The 23203-nt window shown below is 49.7% G+C and overlaps 8 protein-coding genes across 16 annotated transcripts; 5 read left to right on the plus strand and 3 right to left on the minus strand.

Moving 5' to 3' along the window:
- Positions 1-344: 344 nt before the first annotated feature.
- FOIG_12241 (uncharacterized protein) lies at positions 345-4009 on the plus strand. Of its 2 annotated transcripts, XM_031213097.1 has the most exons (4): positions 345-780; positions 834-1238; positions 1306-1598; positions 1649-4009. In XM_031213097.1, exons 1-4 carry the CDS (start codon positions 711-713, stop codon positions 2342-2344), a joined length of 1464 nt encoding a protein of 487 aa, XP_031057393.1. In that variant the 5' UTR covers positions 345-710; the 3' UTR covers positions 2345-4009. The 2 variants fall into 2 exon arrangements, with proteins under 2 accessions (XP_031057393.1, XP_031057394.1); XM_031213098.1 differs by having other exon boundaries at positions 345-1238.
- Positions 1467-4728, minus strand: FOIG_12242 (eukaryotic translation initiation factor 2 subunit gamma). The gene is made up of 3 exons (XM_031213099.1): positions 3867-4728; positions 2825-3811; positions 1467-2759 (listed from the first exon to the last, which is right to left on the minus strand). The coding sequence occupies exons 1-3, from the start codon at positions 4376-4378 to the stop codon at positions 2729-2731; spliced, it is 1530 nt and encodes a 509-aa protein (XP_031057395.1). The 5' UTR covers positions 4379-4728; the 3' UTR covers positions 1467-2728.
- Positions 4729-5400: 672 nt separating this feature from the next.
- On the plus strand, positions 5401-9291 carry FOIG_12243 (uncharacterized protein; the record flags this gene model as incomplete). 3 transcript variants are annotated; one of them, XM_031213101.1, is made up of 4 exons in its annotated part: positions 5401-6961; positions 7033-7421; positions 7479-7784; positions 7837-9291. In XM_031213101.1, 4 exons carry the CDS (start codon positions 6949-6951, stop codon positions 8584-8586), a joined length of 1458 nt encoding a protein of 485 aa, XP_031057397.1. In that variant the 3' UTR covers positions 8587-9291. The 3 variants fall into 3 exon arrangements, with proteins under 3 accessions (XP_031057397.1, XP_031057398.1, XP_031057396.1); XM_031213102.1 differs by having other exon boundaries at positions 5401-6630; XM_031213100.1 differs by having other exon boundaries at positions 6678-7421; positions 7837-9214.
- FOIG_12244 (ATP-dependent RNA helicase eIF4A) lies at positions 8955-11461 on the minus strand. The gene is made up of 4 exons (XM_031213103.1): positions 10992-11461; positions 10789-10866; positions 10307-10731; positions 8955-10254 (listed from the first exon to the last, which is right to left on the minus strand). Exons 1-4 carry the CDS (start codon positions 11023-11025, stop codon positions 9601-9603), a joined length of 1191 nt encoding a protein of 396 aa, XP_031057399.1. The 5' UTR covers positions 11026-11461; the 3' UTR covers positions 8955-9600.
- Positions 11462-12290: 829 nt separating this feature from the next.
- On the plus strand, positions 12291-15084 carry FOIG_12245 (uncharacterized protein). 3 transcript variants are annotated; one of them, XM_031213106.1, is made up of 4 exons: positions 12296-12318; positions 12380-12777; positions 12837-14697; positions 14749-14960. In XM_031213106.1, exons 2-3 carry the CDS (start codon positions 12458-12460, stop codon positions 14014-14016), a joined length of 1500 nt encoding a protein of 499 aa, XP_031057402.1. In that variant the 5' UTR covers positions 12296-12318; positions 12380-12457; the 3' UTR covers positions 14017-14697; positions 14749-14960. The 3 variants fall into 3 exon arrangements, with proteins under 3 accessions (XP_031057401.1, XP_031057400.1, XP_031057402.1); XM_031213105.1 differs by having other exon boundaries at positions 12291-12777; XM_031213104.1 differs by having other exon boundaries at positions 12291-12777; positions 12837-15084.
- Positions 15085-15607: 523 nt separating this feature from the next.
- FOIG_12246 (uncharacterized protein) lies at positions 15608-18518 on the plus strand. 2 transcript variants are annotated; one of them, XM_031213107.1, is made up of 4 exons: positions 15608-15829; positions 15975-17104; positions 17157-17852; positions 17910-18518. In XM_031213107.1, exons 2-4 carry the CDS (start codon positions 16179-16181, stop codon positions 18457-18459), a joined length of 2172 nt encoding a protein of 723 aa, XP_031057403.1. In that variant the 5' UTR covers positions 15608-15829; positions 15975-16178; the 3' UTR covers positions 18460-18518. The 2 variants fall into 2 exon arrangements, with proteins under 2 accessions (XP_031057403.1, XP_031057404.1); XM_031213108.1 differs by lacking the exon at positions 15608-15829 and having other exon boundaries at positions 15931-17104.
- A 170-nt stretch (positions 18519-18688) lies between these two features.
- FOIG_12247 (uncharacterized protein) lies at positions 18689-22219 on the plus strand. 2 transcript variants are annotated; one of them, XM_031213110.1, is made up of 3 exons: positions 18695-18793; positions 18854-19760; positions 19822-20673. In XM_031213110.1, the coding sequence occupies exons 2-3, from the start codon at positions 19009-19011 to the stop codon at positions 20225-20227; spliced, it is 1158 nt and encodes a 385-aa protein (XP_031057406.1). In that variant the 5' UTR covers positions 18695-18793; positions 18854-19008; the 3' UTR covers positions 20228-20673. The 2 variants fall into 2 exon arrangements, with proteins under 2 accessions (XP_031057405.1, XP_031057406.1); XM_031213109.1 differs by having other exon boundaries at positions 18689-19760; positions 19822-22219.
- On the minus strand, positions 18711-22692 carry FOIG_12248 (uncharacterized protein). 2 transcript variants are annotated; one of them, XM_031213111.1, is made up of 2 exons: positions 22360-22692; positions 18711-22057 (listed from the first exon to the last, which is right to left on the minus strand). In XM_031213111.1, the coding sequence occupies exons 1-2, from the start codon at positions 22480-22482 to the stop codon at positions 20687-20689; spliced, it is 1494 nt and encodes a 497-aa protein (XP_031057407.1). In that variant the 5' UTR covers positions 22483-22692; the 3' UTR covers positions 18711-20686. The 2 variants fall into 2 exon arrangements, with proteins under 2 accessions (XP_031057407.1, XP_031057408.1); XM_031213112.1 differs by having other exon boundaries at positions 20317-22026; positions 22360-22648.
- Between the last annotated feature and the right edge of the window lie 511 nt (positions 22693-23203).

Genomic DNA, 23203 nt, shown 5'->3' on the forward strand with positions numbered 1-23203 from the left:
TTGACAATGAACTGCTAATAGTCATCATCTCAATTTTCTCGTGTCCATGCTAATGGGCCCAAACAGTACCTAAGGTTAGTAGGTAGGCCGGTAGCAAAGAAAGTTACAAGCATCGAAAATTACTTATTACATCGTTCCTTTCGAGTTTCATGTAGTCTCACTATCATACTAATGCAGCAATATGCCAAGTATCGTGGCGTCAATCGAACCCTCCGACCCAAATACGGTGACCATGCTGTGTTCTAGACCAAGCTGATGCAGGGATAACTCAAAGCCAAGGATCGCGAATGGATGGATTGGATGGGATGGGCAAGAGCCGCCCAACTGAGTTGAAGAAAAGAGGTAAGTGTTGGTAGCCCCACGTGATACTTGTCCACTTGAGCTCTACCTTAGGTAAGGTAGTAGGTAGCTCTCACGAACTGATGAACGGGAACGACCTCTTTTCTTGATTCATTCGTACCGATCATATTCTACCTAATCAAGTTCGTTGCTGTAACTAGCCTTAATTCGTTCTGTGCGCCAGTCCTCCTTCAACGACAGTCGTATTACACTTTACCGCCCTCACCTCACCACCTCAGGCTCCCCCAATACCGCGTTAAAGCCATTAAGCCTGCTCAGCTGTTAGCCCTGTGTTCCTTGAACCCCACGCCGACTATCAATACCGCATGTTCTAGATCTCGAAACACCATTTCCATCCAACTCCCGTCATCATGACAGACGCCGAGAAGCTTGAGCTTCCCAAGGGTGCTCCCGTTGAGGACCCTGGAGCCCACGAACTTGGTATGATGGCACCGATTTTCGGACAATCGACCACCCTTGCTGACATGTTGTAGCTGAGGAGTCCGAATCCGACGACCAGTTTACCGATGCTGCATCTGGCGCGGGAAGTCCCAAGATTAGTTCGCCAATTCCCAAGACCCGGGTCGAGAAGGTCGACGATCAGCCATCACACGGCGAGGTTCCGGGAACTGAAGCATACGAGATGCGGGGGCAAGATGCTCAGCCTGACGAGATTGCGATTGCTCCAGAGACGGGCGCATCTCAAAATGCTCCCTCTACGCCCGAAATCAAAGCTCCCACGACCATCGTAGAGGAGGCTCCTGGGGCTAGAAGCCGATCGCACTCAATTCAATATGAGGAGAGGCGCAAAGCAGATGCTTCTCCGGACATTCTCGTGGATTCTGATGGTCAGGTCAAGGAGATTCAAGGCGAGAGCGCACATGTTGACAGCAATTCTGGTACGGGAGTAGCAAAATCCTAAAATCCAAATGAATGATCATTGACCACTGAGACTCGCCTGCGTAGATAATTCAAGACCGTCACCCGATACTACAGACTCGAAATTACAAGAAGATGGACCTTCTGAAAGCCCCCGTGCCATAGCTGCTTCTTTGCAAGATGCTGACGATGATGATGACGATGACGATGACGATACACAACAAGATAATGACGGCGACGACGGTTTCGGCGACGACTTTGATGATTTCGAGGAGGGTAATGAGGACGATGACTTCGATGACTTTGAAGATGGCTTCCAGGAAGCAGAGACACCAGCGCCCACTGCCACACAGCCTCCGCAGCAGTCTACATTACCATTCGTATGATATACCTACTTTATGCCCCTTGTACTTCGCTCACCATTGTGTAGTCCATACCCGATTTTGATGGGCTCGATCCAGAAGCAGTCGTATCTGCCTTGGAGCCTTTCCTCGCTACTCTATACCCTCCAGAAGAACTCGATCTTCCTACATTCCCTCCTCTCTCCAAGGACTCGGTGTTTTTTACAGCAAGGTCCGCATCTCTCTGGTCACAACTGGTAGCGCCACCTCCTCTCGCACCCCCTGATTGGATCCGCTCTCGCACACGCCGCCTCTTTCTCGTGTCACTCGGTGTTCCCGTCGATCTCGACGAGATCCTCCCAGCCTCTAAGCAGAAGAAACTCGTCCTTCCTTCTCTCAATGTCCCCTCATTGTCCCCTAGAACGTCTACAGATTCCCGGTCTGTATCTAGGTTACGGCAAGGCGAAGGTAACAATTCATCTACATCAGTTGATACGCAAGGAAAGCCATCAGCCTCGACAAGAAAGCGGCGCGGGCCTCCACCACAACCCGAGCTAGACCTCGTAGCTGCTCGTCATTTATGCCAAACAACAGACGAAGCGCTTGATGGTATGACTGATGAGGAATTAAAAGCGCACGTAGCCAAACTGGAAGGTTTGCAGGAAGCGGCCAAGGAAGCTTTGGAATATTGGAAGAAGAGAACTGACGAAAAGATTGGCGATCGCGAAGCATTCGAAGGTGTCATAGAAAACTTGGTCAAGCACGCGCGCAAAACGCGCAAATAGATGTTATATATACTTGGAAGTTTAGTCATGAAATCTCTTCATTTCGTGCTATGAGCGTTTGGCTAAAACTTTTGGGTCTCCCTGTGAGGTTGGTGTAACCTCGATGCATTTACAGCGTAACTACATTTCTCATCCGCTAGTCACAGCCACATGTTCTTCGGAGCTCGTGGCATGGACTCATCTAGCTCCCCCTATTCTTTCGTCCCCATGCTCTCTTGTAAAATACCACCAAACACCAGGCCCCCCTCCAGCGCCAACCGTCTACTCAAAATGCCTTCTGGGGCTTTGCCTCTGCAATTGGGCGTTCTTGAGCTCTTCATGTCATGTAGCCGGGAAATCATGCGAAAAAGCTGCTTAAGTCGTTCGTTGGTCTAGGTGGAAAGTCTAAGCAGTGCTGGGCTCGAGGGTCACACCACTGTGAAGGAGGTCAGTCGAATTATTCTGTATCGGGGAGGGGGGCTCATGTATGTGGAAACTTACGCAGCAATGGTAGCCCAACCAATGAGACGCCAATGCTTCTCAATACGTCTGCTCAGAGCAACCTTTTCGCCGATGTTGGTACAGGCAGGGCTGGTCAGGACAAGCTTAGCAGCGTCGTTCTTGATGGCAGCAACCTTGGCGCCAGTGGAGGTAGAACCAATGTTGACCATGATAACCTCGTTCTTAGCGAGCTTAGCAACCTTGGCTTGTTTGCCATCGGCGGTCCTCACACCGAGCAGGCGGCGGAGAAGGTAGAAGTTGACCTCGATCTCACTGTAGATCTCGGGAAGGCGGCCCTTGAGACCCAATACGAAACCGACCAGACGATCGGCTCGGCACAGAGTAGGATCAATTCGGGTGCCGACACCGATGAGACCACCGGGAACGGCGTACTTGAGGTCGTTGGCTTCGGAGTTGAGCGAGACGACTCGGCTGAAAATGGGAGTGCACTTTAGGGCACCGCTATCGTCTCGGGAGACAATACCAGGTCGGATCTCGATCTCATCACCAAGCTTGACAACACCGTGGAGAATAGAGCCACCAGCAACACCACCCTTGAGGTCGTCGATCTCGGAACCAGGCTTGTTGACGTCGAATGATCGAATAACGATCATATGAGGGTCTATGCTGAAGTCTCTGGGAGGAACGGGAATGGTGTTGACAATGGCCTCGTTGACGGCATCGATGTTGAACTTGAGCTGGGCAGAGATGGGAATGACTGGGGACTTGCCGGCGACAGTTCCTCGTATGAACTTGAGGATGGATTGGTAGTGCTGCTGCGCAGCCTCTTCTCGCATAAGATCAACCTTGTTCTGGAGAATGATGATCTTGTCGAGCTTCATAATCTCAATAGCAGCCAAGTGCTCGGAGGTCTGGGGCTGAGGGCAAGATTCGTTACCGGCGATGAGAAGGAGAGCGGCGTCCATGACGGCGGCGCCTGACAACATGGTGCTCATGAGAATATCGTGACCGGGGCAATCGACGAATCTGTAAACATCAGTCATTATTCCGTACACGAGTTTTAATTAAAGTGTCAACTTACGAGACGTGTCGCAATAGCCTGTAAGTACCGCCACAGCCATCTCTCTCACAAGGAGGGTCAACTTCCTTCTCACTCTTGTAACTGCGGTAGCATCCAGGTCGAGGGCATGCTTGGTTGTCGCATTTGTAGATCTTGGCGTTGGCATAACCCAACTTGATGGTAATGTTTCGGATCAACTCGTTCTTGAAACGGACAGTCTGAACACCAGAGATAGCCTTGACGACCGTGGACTTTCCGTGAGCTACATGGCCAATGGTACCAATGTTGATAGTAGCTTGACGGGCAATAATCTCGGGCGTCAAGGGGGTCAGGCTGGCAACATCGAGATCTTTGGGGTCGGTTTGCGGGGGCAGAGGAGGTTTTTGAGCAGCGGGCTCTGCGATAGCTGGGTTGGACTTCTTGAGAGCCGACTTGAGGGGCTTCTCATCGCCAGCCTCGTTGTGGCCGACAGACTCGCCGGAGTCAGACTCGGACTCGATGTCGTCGTATTTGGGGTCGCCGTTGGCAGACATGATGAAGGCGGGGCAATTCGGTCGGTATTTCAGAAGTGGTTTTTCGGTCGTAGAGCAGCGGGAGAGCGGTTTCGAGTAAGGTAGTCGGTCGGCTGGATCGGTAGAAAATTACGGTCCAATATTCGAAGGTCTCACGAATGGTTCTCCAGGTTGCGGGTCGTCGAGGGCCGAGATTTTGCGTATTTCGCCTTGATGATGGCAAAATTCCTCGTGTGCAGTCTCTCGAAATGGCTATGACTCTTACGCTAGGCCTGATGGGGCACGATAGAGCGATAAGGATTTGATGCCCCTCCTCGGGTGAGCTTCGGCCAAAGTATCCAAAGTGTCCCACCTCCATGATACCAGTGAAGGTTACCCTGTGGCAGGTACCCAGGTTATGAGAAGAATACTGTAAGATACCTAACCTACCTTATGGAGTAAAGAGAGTAGGTTTCAGCGTGGATTGGCATTGATTGATGTTGTGCGGCTATTTTCCTTCTCAAGCGATTATACAATTCTGACAAGAGGCGTGCATTATCAATCCTGTCAGTTGTTTCGTGCACCTTGTATGTCTCGGAAGCAAAGCGGACTACGGGGTATCATTACGACAATAGTATGGTATCAGGACAAGCTAGCAGCCTTTAAGGCCCCTCATGGCCTCGGAATGATCATTGCCCACTGAGGCTTACCTTGTCTCGAATCCTCCTCTTTTTTTTTTTCATCTGATCAATCGACCTATACATACAGGCTCTTGGTTTGCGAGACGACCTCCCGGAACTCAAGGAACGAATCCGGAATCAAGCTATCATTATTTTCATACGCTTTCAACTAATGAGCGGATTACGGATATAATGATGTTAACAAATACATGATTAACAATGCGTCTGGATTTAGGAGCAGATTAGCAATGATATGTTGTAAACAGTTTCTAGGTGATCACGTGCCAGAATTTAGCCTTCCACTATCGATAAGACGCCAAGATCAAGGGGGGGGGCGGGTAATATTGAATGCACCAGCCTCCTTGGATTATCAAATATTCAAGTCAAGAACGCTCAACTTCTCAAGACGGTGAGAGGGTTCTATGAGAATTGCTACATACTTAGCAAAATTCTCTCAAGTGATACTCGCATATGACATGGGGCTTGATGCTATCTTTATCAACTTGTGTATCCCGAATCATCACTGACCTTCCTAGAAAGCCTTGACATGTAACCTTGGATGGGGATATAGCTTGTTGTGTTCATGGTGTCTCACTGTTACAGCACAGCCATGAGCGACCATGACTGCATTGCTGCATCTTGGACAATTTTCCGGATACCGTGTGCAACCAACTACCAACTCGACCAATGCCTTGGAGCTGAAAAGCCACTCATTCGGCTGCCAAGATGGGTAAAGACTCTGGCCACCTGAAGTGCACAGGAAAACGCATGCATTTGCTTGAAATAAAGCTTGGATGGACCGAGTCACCCTGACAGATGCTTAATGCAACATCCTTGGTGGGCCACCCCCCAAGCTCAAGCATGGATCTCAGCATATCGAAACAAAACTCGTTTGTTGCCGCCGAAGCCTGCAGGTGGCTGGATGGCCATCTGGCTCATCACGGCTCTCAATGAGCTGATTGGTCATATAGAGGTGAAGATGTGAAGCGCCTGCAGGAAGTAGCCTATCAGACCGGCAGATCAACGTCCAGGGTCCAAAGAGCGGCTGCCTGGCACAGCCAATAGGACAACAAAGATACCCTCTATCAAAGATCCACGCTTCAACACCATGTCCTTTAACCGCCGGGCAACTTCTGCCATCCAGTGATATTGCTCAGCATGGGCAATCGATATGAGGGACCTACCTGGGTACCATGCAAAAGATGTCCCGGACAATTCCAGCCGAATATGGTTGTTTCAATGGAACAATTGCCCTGTTGGTGTCTCGAGGGTCATGGGAGGACTGGGTACCCTGTCCGCACAATACAGTACCGCTTCACATAACACCGCAGCTTTCCCAAATCTCTCTTGTGATCCCCTCTCTATTTCCATTTGACTCGCCCGCCCGTAATCCTATATTCTCCAAGACTACTCAGAGTTCATACTTATCTTGGCGTTACGAACCTCAGCAACACAAAGTTCTCAAGCGCTGACTCGCCGGTGACAAAACCAGGCCAGCGGAGTTTGACCTACCATCTTCACAATCACTTGGGCGTCTAAATCCAAACCGAGTCACTTAACGGGCGGCTGGCATCTGCCTATCACAAGTCTTGCTGCTATCCGCCCTTCTTTCTGGTAAGGCCATCCTCCGTTACTATTCTCGGCACCCCCTTCCCTCTCTCATGTCCTGTCCCGTTGCTGGCGTTTTCATGGTGTCGAATGAGCGTCCTGGTTCCCTATGTTGCCGCCAACCTCAAAACTCGCCATTTCCCACTCGAGTCCGCCAGGCCGGACCTCTTTCCCAATCCTTTGATAGCTGGTCTCTCTGTTCTTTTGCAATTGTCTCTGTTCTATTACGGTTGCGAGCTTGGACTGCGTCGAAGCTCTTATACATCCACTTGCACATCTTGCTGTTGATATCTTTCTCCTCTCACACATTTACCTGTTATAAACATGGCTGGCCCAGGTTCGTCTCTGATCTGAGGGAGGGAACTGACGACGATCAACGATCCATAATGCTGACTGACGATTCTGTAGAAGATAGGAGGCGGCCTGCCGCACTCAACCTCGCTTCAGCACGACCTGGTACCTCAGAATCCTCATCCTCGGACGGCTCTCTGAAACCCCGAACTCCTCGATTTGCTGAGGCAACTTCAGTTCACTCACCCGTCGAGGCTCGGTCCCCCTTTGCCGACCCCGAGAAGTCGCACGTTGCTCAGCCTCAACCCGCTGACGTTGGTTTTGGCTACATCGGCCAGCGAGAATCCATTCCCGTCCCAATGACTCCCAAGACGCCACTCAAGAGTGCCATGAAGGTGCCAGGAACGCCTGCTCATCTCAAGAACCCCTTGAGTCCAACATTTCGGGAGGAAGATATTCTGGAGAAGCGTGAGGCGTCAACTGACAAGGAGCAAGCGCGCGATGTGGTATGTAACTCCGCCATATCAACTGACTCTGCGAACATGCCACTTACACTTTGACAGAAAATCAAGGCCCGAGTCCGCTTGGCCAAGTTCGCTCTCCGTGGTGTTAACTTTAGCTGCTCTCTTATCATCCTTGCCATGCTTTCTGCTTCATTTACAATCTTTAACGCTACCAAAGCTTTGCCTGATCAGAGCAAGATGCCTTCATGGGCCAAGAACACCAGCGCCTGGCCCCAGAAACTTGTTCTTGCCATGGCATGCGTGTCTCTTGTCGCTTGTATTGTTGTTTTTATCTCCTACTGTCGAGGTGGTCATCGACGTGCCGAGAAAGTCGGGACCTACTATACCATGTTCGCCATTGGCTGGGTAAGTCACGCATCTTGTGGGCTTGGCTTGAGCAAGCACTGACTTTACATAGTTCATTCTTGCCTTGATTCTATGGGTTGTCACAGCTGTTATTTTCCAGAACTCAAGGAACAACAGCGGAAACCAGGATATGTGGGGTTGGTCTTGTGTTAACAACCATCGATCTGAAGTCTTCGGTGAGAAAGTCGACTATGCTCTTGTCTGCCGTCTTCAGAACTGGGCCATGATCTGCATCATCATCGAGGTGGTCATCGAGGTTCTCTGTATCCTCCTCTACAGCGTCGTCTTCTACCGTTACTACACAAAGCGACGCCTTTTCAAGTCTATGGACATGCGAGACCGTGCTCGATCCGATCTCTACCTCGCCCAGCTCCGCAGCCAGTCTGCTCCCAACACTCCCGGCTTCGGCCCCAAGTCCCCCGCTCTCAGTGCCTATGCCATGTCTCCCCGTCACCCTCCCGCTGCCTATCGATACCTGTCCGACATCAGCGAGAACCCCACCACCTTCACGCCTGGTACCCAATTTGCTGAGCCCAAGTCTCAATTTGCTCCCCAGGAGACTGGCTTCAAGCTCCAGGCTCCTCCTATGAAGGCCCCTTCTGCTACTCCCAAGCTAAATCAATCTGCCTTTACACCTACTGAGGCCTCACCTCCTGCCATCCCCACTGTTCAAGTCTCGCAACACGGGCCTGTGAGCACTGATGAACCCACTTATGAGGCTGTCCCTATCCCTGGTGCCTATGCCGGCCAGGCTGTCAGGAGTCCACCTCCTACGCAGACTCATTTTGGTCAGGGCTACTAGATGGTGTTGAATGTTTTCCGAAAAGAAAAAACGCAGGTTTGATTAATTTGTTAGTTCTGGCTCAGCGAGCTTCAGCCGCGTTCTTTAGGCGACGGCTTCTTTGACTTTATATATCATGGGGCGGCGATACCACACACGGCGTTACAATGGGCAGGTCCAAGATTTGACTCGGCTGCACTTTTATCTTTGGCTTTTCCTTTGTTTCACTCTCCTCAAAGATAGCAGGAGTCGTATATAGTGTACTGTAATTTGGGTATGGATGTACATTCGGGCATGTGCAGAGGATGATGAAGACGATGGAATAACGAGCTACACACAATACTTTCGTTTACGAGGGCCTTGCAGGCCATCGGATTAGGCACTTTATTCAATCATCACATTGGTATCTAATTTGTCGACGGCACAGTGACCTTTAATGAGTAGAGCATTCTTCAAGTCGGTTAACGCCGTAGAGGCGCCTATTACTTAGAGAGTGGATGGATAAATAGTAATTATGGATGTCGAAATGTTAACATTAAGGTAGATTGGAACTCAGATACCTCACATCAAGTCACCCGACACTTGTATTCAAGCGAAATTTGGTCAAAATCTTGAAATAGAAAAAGAAAAACATTCATCATGATAACGACACCCTAAATAACAGAGACAAAAAGCAGGTTTAAAAAACCGTTGCATTACTTTTGGTAGCCCCCAATGCACCCCCCAAAGGTATTAAGGGCGCAAAGGACTGCCCCCGAAGCCTTTTGCCATGCGGTCAAGTCGAAGTTCTGACCTCCTCCCCGGCGGTCACCTTCCGGACCGGCGGCAGCTCGTATGGGAAGGTCTGCCGCCCTTCCAGCGCGGTACTCTAGAAACGAGATCTATCAACAACTGCCACAAGAGATTTCTCCGTAAGCTCCTCCCAAAGATGTCAGGCTGCCCTGTATCGTCCGCTCGTAAATAGCTGATGAGACAGCCTGGTAACGGATATTGGAAGACCCGTGTTGCTTTTTTCAATTTTTTTTTAGATTGAGCTTAGATGAGGTCGGCAACGTTCATGGGCATCTCCTCAATCTGGGTGCTGTAGAACTGCTCAATCTCACGCATCATGCGGACGTCCTCAGCGGTGACGAAGTTGATGGCGACACCCTTTCGGCCGAAACGACCACCACGGCCAATTCGGTGAATGTAGTTCTCACGGTTGGCAGGGAGATCATAGTTGATGACCAGGGAAACCTGTTGAACATCGATACCACGGGCCAAGAGATCAGTGGCGATCAGGACACGAGAAGAGCCGGATCGGAACTCCTTCATGATCAGGTCACGCTGAGCCTGGTCCATGTCACCGTGCATGGCGGAGACGGTGAAATCACGAGCAGTGAGCTTGTCGGTGAGCCAGTCAACCTTTCTGCGGGTGTTGCAGAAGATAACAGCCTGGGTAATGGTGACGGTCTCGTACAAATCGGAGAGGGTGTCCAACTTCCACTCCTCCTTCTCGACGGCAATATAGAACTGCTTGATACCCTCCAGGGTAAGCTCGTCCTTCTTGACCAAGATGCGGACAGGGTCACGCATGAACTTGGTGGTGACCTCAAGAACGTCCTGGGGCATGGTAGCAGAGAGAAGGACGACCTGAGTGGACTGGGGGAGAAGCTGGAAGATATCGTAGATCTGCTCGGTGAAACCGCGCTGAGATGATGTTAGCATTTGGATCTCAATGATAAGAAGTTATTTTCCTTACAGAAAGCATCTCATCGGCCTCGTCGAGAACGAACATCTTCATGCTGTCGGTCTTGAGAAAACGGCGCTGGATCATGTCCTGAACACGACCGGGAGTACCGACAACAACCTGAGGACCGTCCTGAAGGGCCTTCATATCCTCACGGACACTGGTACCACCGATACAAGCGTGGCACTCGATTTGCATAAAATCTCCGATGGCAACAACGACCTTCTGGATCTGCTGAGCAAGCTCACGGGTAGGGGCAAGGATCAGAGCCTGGCACTGCTTGACGTTGGTGTCGATCTTCTGGAGAACAGAGATGGAGAAGGTGGCAGTCTTTCCAGTACCGGACTGGGCCTGAGCAATGACATCGTGACCCTTGATAACGGGCATGATAGCGCGCTGCTGGATAGCAGAGGGACGCTCGAAACCGTAGGCATAGACTAAGGATTATTGTGAGCGGCATGCGAGAGATTTGTTGAGGTGCGGGAGACACTCACCACCTCGGAGGAGCTCAGACTTGAGGTTCATGTCATCGAAGGAGTCGACGGTCTCGTCGTAGTTGGACTCGATCTGTCCTGCAAGGCATGTATGGTCAGCAAGTCTGTTGGTGATACGAGTGGCTTGCCCTCAATGCATGAGCCGCTCAGGAACCCATGCGCATCGCGAAGCCTATGGCAGCGTGAAGGACGCGATAACTCACCCTCGGGGACATCCTCAAGACCCTTGTCAGCCATATTTGCGGTTGAGGCTTTGGAAAATCTAGATCAAGCACAGCTCGATCTAGAGTTGATAAATCGCGGGGTGACGGAAGCGAAAAACGAGGGCAGAACTTCTACTTGAGAAGACTGCGCCTTTGTGTCGTTTGGTAGAAAAGAAACTGGTATCGACTAGGATCAGGAGTCTCGTGAGAATGACGAGAATCGACAAGAACCTAGGATGGGGATGGTTATTTGTGTTGTTTCCTTTGGATGGAGTATGAAGGAGAAGAGGAAAAAAAAGTCGAATGAGGGGCGGTCGTGGAGGCAGTATATTTTTTTCATTGCTGCCCACCCGCTTACCTCAAGAGAGGCACTGACCAATGATAGAAGACCTTAGCGGGGCATCGGGATTAGGGTACATTTGGTTCGGTGTCTCTGCCTTGCATTGGCAGGGCACTCACCAGTCACAGCCACCAGTCTAAGGTCTTTACAGTACGGTACAGTACGGCGAGGAATTTTTTAATTTTTTTTAATTTTTTTTTTTTAACCTTTGATTTTTCTAGCATCGTAAGAAGTTTTTTCCTTGCCTCACGTTCACCACCTATGATAACCCAGGCTGCAGCCATCCCACTATGCCCCGCCCCTCAGTAGAACCTTGAAAGAAAAAAAATGCCCCTCCACCCACGGATCATCGTCCGCCACCTACAACGCTGTTTTTTGGTGTTTCCAGTGACTGATTGTAGCCTGTGTGTGGCATGTGCCATGTCATTGTTCTCAACTTCAATGAGAAGCTTGTCATAGGTTGACCCATATAAACATGATAACTGCCTAGTGCCTCTAAGGTACAGGGAACGGAAAAAGGATGTGGGTGACTCCCACTTCTGTTATGAAACTATTGTTCACAAAATAGTGTATTTCCTGTTGCAAATGCACTATGTAACAATTATATCTCAATACTGTAGAGAGTGGTTTATCAATCTTCGGGGTTGTCATCTTTTACCACATATCCAAGGTTTCCCCTCGTTCGCTGAGAGGAATGATAACCCATATCAATTGGGCCTTCTGTTAATCACTCAGCTTGTTATAAGGTAATGTAGTCAGTGGTTTAACAAACTATGCAATGAACGATCGTCAAATACCTATGATCAGGCACCTGAAGTGAAGAGTATGGAAAGTCCGCGTAGCCTCACTTTTGAGCAAGAGTCAAGCTACAGTGTAACTCTAGTCTCATCTTTCCCCGTAAGGCTGTTACCGGAAACCATTCCTCAGCCGAATTTTTCTTCCGCCCACACTAAATTAGAACTCGCTGTATCTGATTTCAACGTAGAGGTACCTGACTTATCGCATCATACAATTCAGTCTTGTTTTGCTCATGAGTTTTGATTTTTAGCGGGTTCTTCCGATTTTCTCTCTACAAGTTACTTCTTTCATATTTTCTATAGCAGGCAACCGCGGACTCGACACTCAAATGCCTTCAGCCATCGTCAGCAATGGCACTGGCCATCATGATTCACTCTGTGATAGGAGAAACGACACATATGAGTCAACTCTCCAAAGTGACTCAATTCCTCCTCATCCACTAGGGCTCAAGCCATTAGGCAACCAGTATTTCTTCACGGGTCGCAATGCGAGGCGCTCAATTGGGAGCTGGAGACTTCTGCCAGACGAGGTTATCTCGCTTGTACTAGAGCAGTTTGATGCTGTGGCTCTCCTGAAGCTTGGCCACACCTGCAAATTCTTATACGCCTTTTGCCACTCCGATGAATTTTGGAAGCCTATCTTTCTCCAGTAAGTCACTTGAGTCATAAAGGCACTCTGAAGTAGCTGTTGAACTAAGTTCCGTGAAGGTCACCACCACCAGACAGCAAGGATATACGATGGCAAGGATCATGGAGATCAACTGTTTTAGGTTTGCCCAGTGACCAAGGGACCAGAATTGACTGCAGCAATGTCTTTTCAGATGTCCTTCACCGGCCATTTGCCTGCAGTCATGTCATCCTTAACCGTTTCACCTCGCATATTCCCAAGGCAAACCAGATCCGTCGCTTCGAGAACCTGACTTACGATCAGTATGCTGAGAAATGGACTGAGCAGCCATTTGTGCTTACCAAATGCATTCAGGAATGGCCAGTATATGAGGAGTGGACTATCGATAGCATGCTCCAGATGTTTGCTGAGGTCGAGTTTCGTGCTGAGGCTGTTGACTGGCCATTCGCAACCTACCACACATACATGAAGAACAACAGCGACGAAAGCCCTCTGTATCTCTTTGATCGGAGATTTGCAGAAAAGATGGGGATCAGAGTCGGTAAGAAGCCAGGCGCTGCATACTGGAGACCAGACTGCTTTGGCCCTGATCTATTCGAGGTTCTTGGAGATGAACGCCCTGCCCATCGATGGCTGATTGTCGGTCCTGAGCGAAGTGGCTCAACCTTCCACAAAGACCCTAACGCAACGAGTGCTTGGAATGCTGTAATTCAAGGATCCAAGTATTGGATAATGTTCCCACCAGCTACACAGGTGCCCGGTGTTTATGTTTCCGATGACAGCAGCGAAGTCACCAGTCCCCTTAGCATTGCTGAGTGGCTTCTCACTTTTCATGAAGAAGCACGGCAGCTTCCTGACTGCGTTGAGGGTATTTGCGAAGCGGGAGAGATTATTCATGTTCCCAGCGGATGGTGGCATCTGGTGGTTAATCTCGAGAGCGGCATTGCACTTACGCAGAACTTCGTGCCACAGAGCTTAAATCTTGTATCAGAAGTTGTTTCCTTCTTGCGAGACAAGGCTGACCAGGTCAGTGGATTCGATGATAAAGTCGCGGATCCTTTTAGACTCTTCGTGGAGAGAATGAAGAGCAGCTATCCAGAAGTTCTGGACAAAGCCCTGGACCTGGCCGATAAGAAGAGCGGGAAAAAACGTAAATGGGATGCTGCTGTTGGTGGAATAGATGATGAACAAGAGCAGGAAGGAGGTGATGGTTTCAGTTTTGGTTTCGGGGGCGATGGTGATGATGATGAAATACCCTAGAAAGACTCACCCTTTCTACCCTTGCAATTCAATCCAAGTTGGCGACTTATGACTCCTTTCTTAGTAGCGAAATATGAGGGAGTCAGCAGAAGCAAGCCCCCCTATCTTGCAAGATATAACATCAGGAGCTGTGATACGCTCGGCAACCTTCGAATAGTCACTAGAGTTGCCGCTATGAGCCTGATGTAATTGGGCAATTGACAGTCGGTAGATGGCATGTTTGAACAGAAGCCAGAGAGCTTCCAGAGAAGCTTTGGGTCTTTCTTGGTTATCCTGGTATTTAGTATCTTACCTCCAGGTTTACGGAAATGAAAATTGAAAAGGGTTTTGATGGTGAAAATAAAACCTACCAACCCAGAGACCGCTGGAACTGATGGTGTTGAAGACGACCACCTGGGAAGGCATGGGCTTAGTAAGAAGCATGGGTCTTTTTCCAATCAGAACCTTTGACGACAACCTGTTCATGGTTTGGTTGCTTTGGCAGTTAAATAATGAACGACACTCTGTCCAATGATTGAGTTTAGGCATGTTGCATGAACGTGGCGCCTGAGAGACAGGGAAGAGTGAGCAAACGGAATAGTCAAGTGCGTACGGACAGAATGTGTTATTTATTAGAACTGAAACATCCATACTTGTTGTTCCGATTAGACTCTTACTCAGCAGCAGAATCACTCAATCAGGGTATGTGATACTTTCTTTTTGTCTTTGAAAACACTACTAAGATCTAGGTAGTGACATGACCTTGCCAAAACGGAGGAAAGGAGAGGTTCTCTGTCCCTAAAATTTGTGTTCTACTATAGTTGTATACCTTGTTTCGTACTAGGAGCCGACTTTATCGTGTCTGTCATGACCAAGAAAGAAAAGAAAAGAAAAGAAAAAAAAAAAAGGAAAAGAAGAAAAATGCCCCATGAACTAAAATAGCAACTAAGATGGCTTTGATCACATGTGGTAAACGTGAGAGCAGACAGTCATCGCCGAATACGTGATGGAATGTAGGACTGGGCTAACTTGGCTGAATGAGTGCCCAGCTAGAAGTAAGGCGACTGAAAGTTTAAACAACAGGACAATGGTGATTGTATTATACTGAAAGTGCCAAACTTGTCTTCAGCCTATATCCAACCTTTAATAGCCCTGTCTCTTGCTCGATAGTGCCATATATTTTTCCTTACATTTAGCCTCATGCAAGTAATCAGAGAGCAATAACGTATCTAACTTCTCACGTTTGCCTCATTCTGTCCGGGCTGCCAGTTATTTACTTTAGGTACCAATCAGCCAATGTACACATACACGCCTATACTGGATGTCTCTGCTAACAGAGCCGACGTCTTGCAATTCCGAAACACGATCTGAATCACTTTCCCCCTAACTTATTAATCAACAAATAACACTTGTGATGGAAATGGGGTGCACCTCCACTCCATCCATACTGCCATGGTAGCTTTCCTCAACCTGCCACCCCTAGCCTAGCCACTGTAGTTGATTCACGAACCCTCTACAGCTTAGCATCTCGTCTCCCTGAAGGCTTCCCGGGGGCCGTGTACTCCCCACTCGGCTTCCCGTCCGCCCTCCACCTTTCTATTACCTTAGTGATTGGACTAGTCTAAAGCTGTCCCTAACACTGCATCATCTCCCATCCTCACCTCCTCCTTTTCATCGTTGTACCTAATTAATCTTTTGCTTGAATGCGCTTGCGCTTCTCTTTGTTTTCGCCTTCACTGTGAATTTCACTTTCCCTTTTATTTCGTCTCCTCTGCGTTCTTATTCTTGACTCCTATTCTCCTCCTTCTGCTTTTCTTGCCATATCTTTTAATCTGTGAGTTCCGTTTGCTAACCCCCGTCGCCATCTGGCCTAGAGCTGGACTCTATGTCCAACTCTCCACTATCTGCCCGTTCTTCAGCTTCTCCGCCTTACCTCTTATATCATCTACACGTAGCAAAGCTAATCGAAGACTATGTAGCCTCTCCATCTTCTTGTTCTTCTCGCAGAACACTACTGTACAAGCTCGAAACACGGGTCCAGATACCGCTGCGCTTCGCATCCGCTCCACATCAGCTTAGAGACCCCTGTTCCGCTATTGTGAGCCTCGACTTGCTCTGAGCAAACTGTCCATAGCTTCGACTCCTTTCCGTTCGAACCGCATTGAATAAAACAAGTCGACATCATGGTTTCCGACGAGCACTTCGATATGTGCTTGCCAATCTTGCAGGATGCAACACTGGAAGACGAGGATAAGACAGATAGACTCGAGGAGCTCTTCCGCAAAGAAACGAGCCTCACCGGCACTTCCCTCGACAACGCAATACTAGATGCTCTCTGGCGGTTTCGTGACGGCGGCGGCACATCAGCGTCACCCCCTCCCATAAGACAGACGATCTTACGACGCCCTTCACCCGCCTCCTGGCGCGGTTCGCCAACTCCCATGTCGGGCTCTCCAAGACTGGCCGTGAGCCCCCTTGCTCCTCCGGGCTTTGTTCCCTCCACCTTTGGCAGGACAATCTCCTCCACGGTTTCTCCCTTTTCTTCGCCTCGAGCATCGCCACGTCTGGCTCTTGCGACACCCGTCATTCCTCATAGTCCAAATTTGAATGCATACGAATTTGCTAGCGACCCGACCCCGGCCACAGAGATTCTAGGTGAATACCAGACGGAAAATGTTGAGTGGCTCGTCAGTGATGATGCCGCTAGCGTGACTTCATCTGTCGGTACTCCGAGTGCTCTCAACGCAGCAGCCCCCGAGTTCTCGTCCATGTCAGCACAGTCAGCTGATATGTCGCCATATGATATGTTGCGTTCCATCCTCGGGCAGACAAAATCGGACGATGAGATCGAAGCTGCTCTCGCGCAGAATGGTTATGATCTCAGCGCAACTATTGTCTCCTTTATGGAAAGCCAAGCAGGGGACAATCAGCCCGGTGGTGTTTCATTGGAAGAACCCAAAAACGTCTTGATTGGGAAATCCGTGGATCGCCCTTCTACTCCTTTAGGTCAATCGAAGTCGGGCGTTATTTGCAAGTTCTATATGTCAACTGGTTCGTGCTTGCGTGCCGATTGCCGATTCAGCCATGATCTCAGCAACCACCTTTGCAAGTATGTTTTCGTGCGAGTCCCTCCGTGTTGTAAGCTAACATTTCTCTTGCAGATATTGGGTCATGGGGAATTGCTTGGCAGGAGAGACATGTATTTTCTCGCATGATCCTACCAAACTTATGAATAAGCTCGCCCTCGATGGGGCCAGTACGCCACCATCAAAGCACGGCGGTTTACAGTTGGGGGATCTTAACTCTTTCCCTTCTCTAAGACCTGGAACCCCCGATCATCTAAGTGGTTTCGCTGGCAGCAACAATATCCCTGCTGTGGGCATCACGCCACCACCAGGCTTGAAGCATTTCCAGGGAACTTCCAGTCCCCGTGCTCGATCTCGCCCTAGCAGTCGACATCAAACCAGAGAACCAGATATCTCCGCCCCTGCTCTAGATGACAACGATGCCTTCCCTTCCCTGGGTTCTGCATCTATCAAGCAAGGCAAGAAGCATCACGGCAAGCGAGGTGGCCATGGACATTCGCACAAAGAGAACAACGCGCCTAATTCTCTGGCTGATATCGTCAAGATGTCTCCCTCACCCACCCCTGTCCGTCCCGAACTCAAGAGAGGGCTGGGGCGCAATGGAAGCTCGACAGTTGCACGAAATGGGGAAAACAGCGCTGCAGCTCAGGCCATCCCCAGTCCTAAACATATCCCGTGGCTGGAGACCGGTGAGCGTGCTAACAAGGCATATTTGAAGGCTCGACAAGAGGCTATTAAGCACGGCGGCCTTCGTAATAAGTTTCTTCAAAGGTGTGTTTTCTCGCAGTAAGAATTGGGGGTTTCCCGTGTACTGACTGGCTGTTACAGCGCTGCGCAAGCCTGGAATCGCAATGACGCCAGGGCGGCTAAAGCTCTCAGCCTGCGAGGACAAAGCGAGAACGATCTTATGCGCAAAGCTCATCGCGAGGCTGCAAAAGAACTGTACGAGGAACGTAACAGGGGCAACTCCAATGGTTTGGAATTGTATGTTGATCTTCACGGCCTTCACCCTGAAGAAGCTGTCGAGTACCTCGAAAAGGTTTTGATGGAAAACGGTAGGGAGTCGCAACCCATTTATGCCATCACCGGCTCTGGACACCACAGTAAGAACGGAAAGGATAAGGTTGGCAGGGCGATCCGGAACTTTCTCAACGAGTGGAGGTATGCGTACCGGGAGTTCTCTGTTCCTGGAGACCGCAATAATATGGGGGGTATCCTGGGAATCGATGCTCGTAGCTGGGACAAGTCTCTCGCTAAGGAGGGCGAATCAGATGGTAAAGAAGAGGTGGACATTCTAAGCCAAGGCGTCGAGATTGGCGACGGCAAAGTCAGACTCCTGGTGCGTGATCCGCCCAAGGGGCCAAGCGGCCGTCGATGACAACGCGAGACGTAAATAGAAGAAAGCAGTAAAATCAGACTCCGTTCTATAAGCCAATGTCTTGAAAGTTGCATGTGATACTGTCGATTTATTTACTAGGTACCTACCTTAAATTGACTTTGATATCCTTTGATATATACAAGCCCATGTACTTGACGGAACAGGATTAGCGCCATACTCAGTAGGGCCGTTCCGCTCCAGATTCGCTTAGACTAGCAACGTCATGTAACTTTGGTGCAGCCCCAATGAAACGACGACGACAATTCCAGCTCAACAATATCGCCATTAGATCTTCTTCGAGCGATATCGAATGCGACAATACGATTGTTGACTGGTGAATTCGGGGCCCTGATCTGCTATACCACCGGAAAGCCATCCTGACCCTAACCTCAAGGTCCTCAATCTCTCACTATAACCTCATTTCCATCCGCGCGTTCCGAATCTCACCTATATCGAAACCCAATACACAGACATGGCCACATAGCCCCCGTCAAAATTCAACCCCAACTCCAACTCAGTCAATCGAAACTCCAGATCTTTTCATTAAAGATGCCTGCGGATTACAACTCAACCGCCCAGGCTCTCGCCCTGTCTCCAGACCGCGGCTCATCTCCCTCGCCAAGCCGTCCTCCCTGGTCTGCCACCTCCTCGAGCCGCCGTTTATCGAACCCGCTCATGAATCGTCGTCGCGCGAGTAGTAGCTATGCTGGCGGTGGTAAGACGAGCTTCGTGCGCCGCATCTGGGGCTCGGTCAATCTGCTTGGTGAGCAGGTTCTGAAGGTGTATCTGCGCCTGTCACCTCTTCAGCGGGTTCTTGCCCTTGTATGCGTTGTCGCAGCGGGTGTGCTTGGCATTTTGGCTATCATCTACTCGCATGTCTTCTTCAAATGGCTTGAGCCAAAGGCCGAGCAGTGGCGCGCTCTTCCAGGAGGTTGGACTCTGGCCTTTCTGCTGGTCTTCATCACTTCGTTCCCTCCTATTGTTGGATACTCGACCGCGAGCACAATCGCGGGTTTCGTGTATGGGTTTCCCTTAGGCTGGCCCATTGTTGCATCCGGATGTACGGCTGGCGCCCTTTGTGCGTTCCTCGCGAGCAGGACTGTTTTAAGCGGCTATGTTGATCGCATGGTTGGTCGGGATCATCGCTTTGTCGCTCTGGGTCAAGTGTTGCGCCAGGAGGGAATTTGGTATCTTACGGCTATCCGATTCTGTCCACTTCCATTCAGCCTGAGCAATGGTTTCCTCGCCACTATTCCTAGCATTACACCTCTGGCGTTTACCATTTCCACGGCATTGTCAAGGTATGTTCACTAATGAATGGTATTTGCCTGGTCCTGATCGCTGATGCCAATATGATTTTAGCCCCAAACTGCTCGTCCACGTTTTCATCGGCAGTCGTCTTGCTCTGCTAGCTGAGAAGGGCGATAAGATGTCTGCCGGTAGCAAAGCCATCAATTATTTAAGCATGATTTTGGGTGCTGCCGTCGGTCTTATTGTTGGCCTTATCATTTACCGTCGTACTATGGCTCGCGCCGAAGAGCTCGCGCGTCAAGAAGGCCTTGAACCTACAGGTCTATCAGCTGAGGAGGGCGAGGCTGGCTATGTAGACTCTGAAAACTCGATGCTCATGGATCCTGAAGATGCAGCCGTGCTAATGTCGGACGATGATATTTCACTGTGGGGAAGAGATGGTACAGAGGGCAGATATCACGATGATGATGAAGAGGATGAGGGAGACACCAATAAGAGGGGGAACCAAAGGGTATGAAGTCACATTCTAACGGGAAGCTCGACTCAAGTTGGGAATAGTAATGACAAGATCATTCGATACTAAGGTGCGGATATTGGGACACGGCTCGGTTATATTGATTATACATTTTTGAATGGACTAGAAGGCGTTTTGGACATCTTAGTAATGGAGGATTCCTGGCCGCCAGTATTCGGGAGTCATTGGGATAATAGAGGGCGATCATGCGTTTGAGTCAACTGCTTTTTCAAAACCATCAGAGCCAATGTTGGATATCGCTACGCTACAATCAAAGCATGCAATCAATTGGAACTTGCGGCTGCTGCGTCCGCTCGATCAGTATGGGTTGAAATAAAATTTACAAAGACTTCCGTAATAGCATCGCTTGCATCCCATAAAATCAAATTCGCCAACGCCGTCGCTTATGCATTCTCGTCCCAATGCGAAAACTGAAAAGTGAAAACACCACCATTATGAGAATTACTGGTTCCCTGTATATTGGTTCATAAATTGTATAGCCTGGTCCATTGGATACCCAATGAAAACAGGCCCAGTGAAGATCATTTGAGGTCCGTTGTTTGTCCCTTTGGTCATATCAGGGTTGATGAAGGCAGGTTGAGGAGGTGCCGTATGTTGATGTTGGTATTGGTATTGATGTTGATGTTGATGTGGAGGGGGTGGAGGGGGCCCGCCCTCCTTGTGAGGTGAAGATGAAACCGTGCGTTCTGGTACCTGAGGGGGGGTGTCATGTTTGAATGGTGAGGGCATACCCATGGCAGCCAATTTTGTATGATCAAATGGACATTTGCCTGGCGTCTTCTTTATTGATTCTTGGGCACTGGCTGCAGCTTGAGCTGAAATCGGCATGCAGACAGGCGCTGGTGGTGGTGAGAGAGGTTGGTCGTCGCCTTGGCCCGAGAGGTCGTAGACTGGAATAGATATTCCCCAAGGCCGACTAGGCGATTCTCCAACACGTACTTCCTTGAGGGGCCGATCGAAATGACTCTGCCGGTCTCCATCCTCCCGAGTCGGCACCTGTGTGTTATCCGGGTCCGAGTTTACACTAACAGCCTGTGCCCAGTTCTCAACTCTTTCATTAGATGGCTGGGCCACATCATTTGGTCGATTCGGATCCTGTTCAGCCTCGGGTAGCATGGGTTGGTGAAGCTGACCCAGCCCTTCAATCATGCTCACTATATCGCCATACTTGGAATCTATCTTCTTGATTTGATCTTCGTCACGTTGGTACCGGCGGAGGCAAACTTCATGGCTTCGGGGGAGTTCATGTTTGTGTGTCTCAACATAGTGGGCGATCTCCTCAGCAGAGTGTTTGTCCATGTAACGAATGGGACACTTGACGGCTGATGAGCCGTTTGTGTTTGTGCGGGCTTGCTGAGAAGTAGATTCTTCGTACATGGCTGCGCAGATAGGGTCCGTCGAATGATGCGGAGTTGTGTCCTGTGCATCTTCGTCGCGGACCCCAGAGCCGCTAGCCGTGGCAGGCTTGGAGAACGGGCATTGAAGATGGCCCTTCTTTCCTTGGACCGTGAAGTCTTGTTCTAGCGCTGTCGACATGGAAGTGGCTACGTGGGAAGGTTGCGACTCGGTCTCTCTGCTGGAGCCAGTGCCAGTGGTTTTACTCGCTTCGCCCAGCGAGGCAAGCTGATTAGCTACTCGGCGTCCGTCACGGATGACGAGGGCAAGCTGGTGTTGGGAACCGGAGCTGTACGCGCGTGGAAGAGGGACAGGCAATGAATTATCAACAGGTGTATACGGAGGTATCTGGAGCTTAGCCAGGGTATCAGCTATTTCTGGCGCGGCTGGAGCATATTTGTCAGCCAGATACTGGAACTGTTTTTGGTTTCGAGTCAGCGACGAGTCCATTGCAGACGATGGAGGAAAAGATGTTGATAGGTCAGATATCAGAAAAATAGGTTATCAATCTCGGCAACAGGGTCATTCATCCTGATGCTCTTGATCTAGAGCTAATGATATTCATCATGCTGACTTGGTTGGGGGAAGAAGCCGACAGCTCCGGTATCGCCGAAACAATCCCAGGAGGTTGCGCAGCCAGGATATGTAGACAGGTAGTGGGAAAAGCCGGGTTCTAGGCTTGGAACTACTGCATGGGGGCAAAAAACATTTATTCTTACCTGTTCATGAGCAAAGCGAAGCTTGTGCTCCAAGACGGTCTTTCGATCTGTCAAGGTCTGGACTTCATCAGCAAGGGCGTTGAAAGCATCTGCCAACGTGTGCGCAAGATGAAGATATGCCATGCCCTTGGCTGTGAGTGAATGCGATAGAGAAAGAGAAGAAGAAGAGGAAAGTTGAAAATAAGAAGAGGAGATGAAATATTTATTAGATGGGGAAGAAAGAGGAAGAGATTTGCTAGATCCCGACAGGAGTGCTGTTGCCAGAGCAAGGCGGTAGCAAAGTGGAGAGATAATGACACTGATTGGCCTGTTTGTATGCAACAGCGGGTACGGTAGGCAGGCAGCTAAAATTTAGGGTCCTTCCAGCGGGTTATGGTGTTGTGGCTTCTGGAGGACGGGACGATTTCAGTAATCTAGAGCCGAGCCACTTCGGAGCGGAAAGTTCGTGATTCGGACATGACGATGCGGCTCTATTGGCTCCACGTTAGAGGTTCTCAAGCTCTGCTTCTACCTACCTAGGTATGTTATGTGGTCTGACGCACCATGTGCTGGCAGTAGGTGCTTCCTTGTCTAGGTACCTAGCGCGAAGCTCGGCCCCTCCAGAGCGGATTATGGAGGTGAAGCACAGGCCGAGGCAATGCTAAATAGAAGCCAAAGCTACCCTATAGATGTATCGCGCGCTGTGATAGGTAGTACCAAGTAAGGTGACGAGAATGGAGACCACTTTACAGATGAAACAGTTTGTCTGGGTGACCTCATCTTTGTTAGTCTGATAATCTTATTAGATAATAATTACAATACCTTAGGGGTAGCATGTTTTGGATTTGAGCATAATTACCCCACA

This window comes from Fusarium odoratissimum, assembly GCF_000260195.1.
Source record: "Fusarium odoratissimum NRRL 54006 unplaced genomic scaffold supercont1.25, whole genome shotgun sequence".
NCBI lineage: Eukaryota > Fungi > Ascomycota > Sordariomycetes > Hypocreales > Nectriaceae > Fusarium > Fusarium odoratissimum.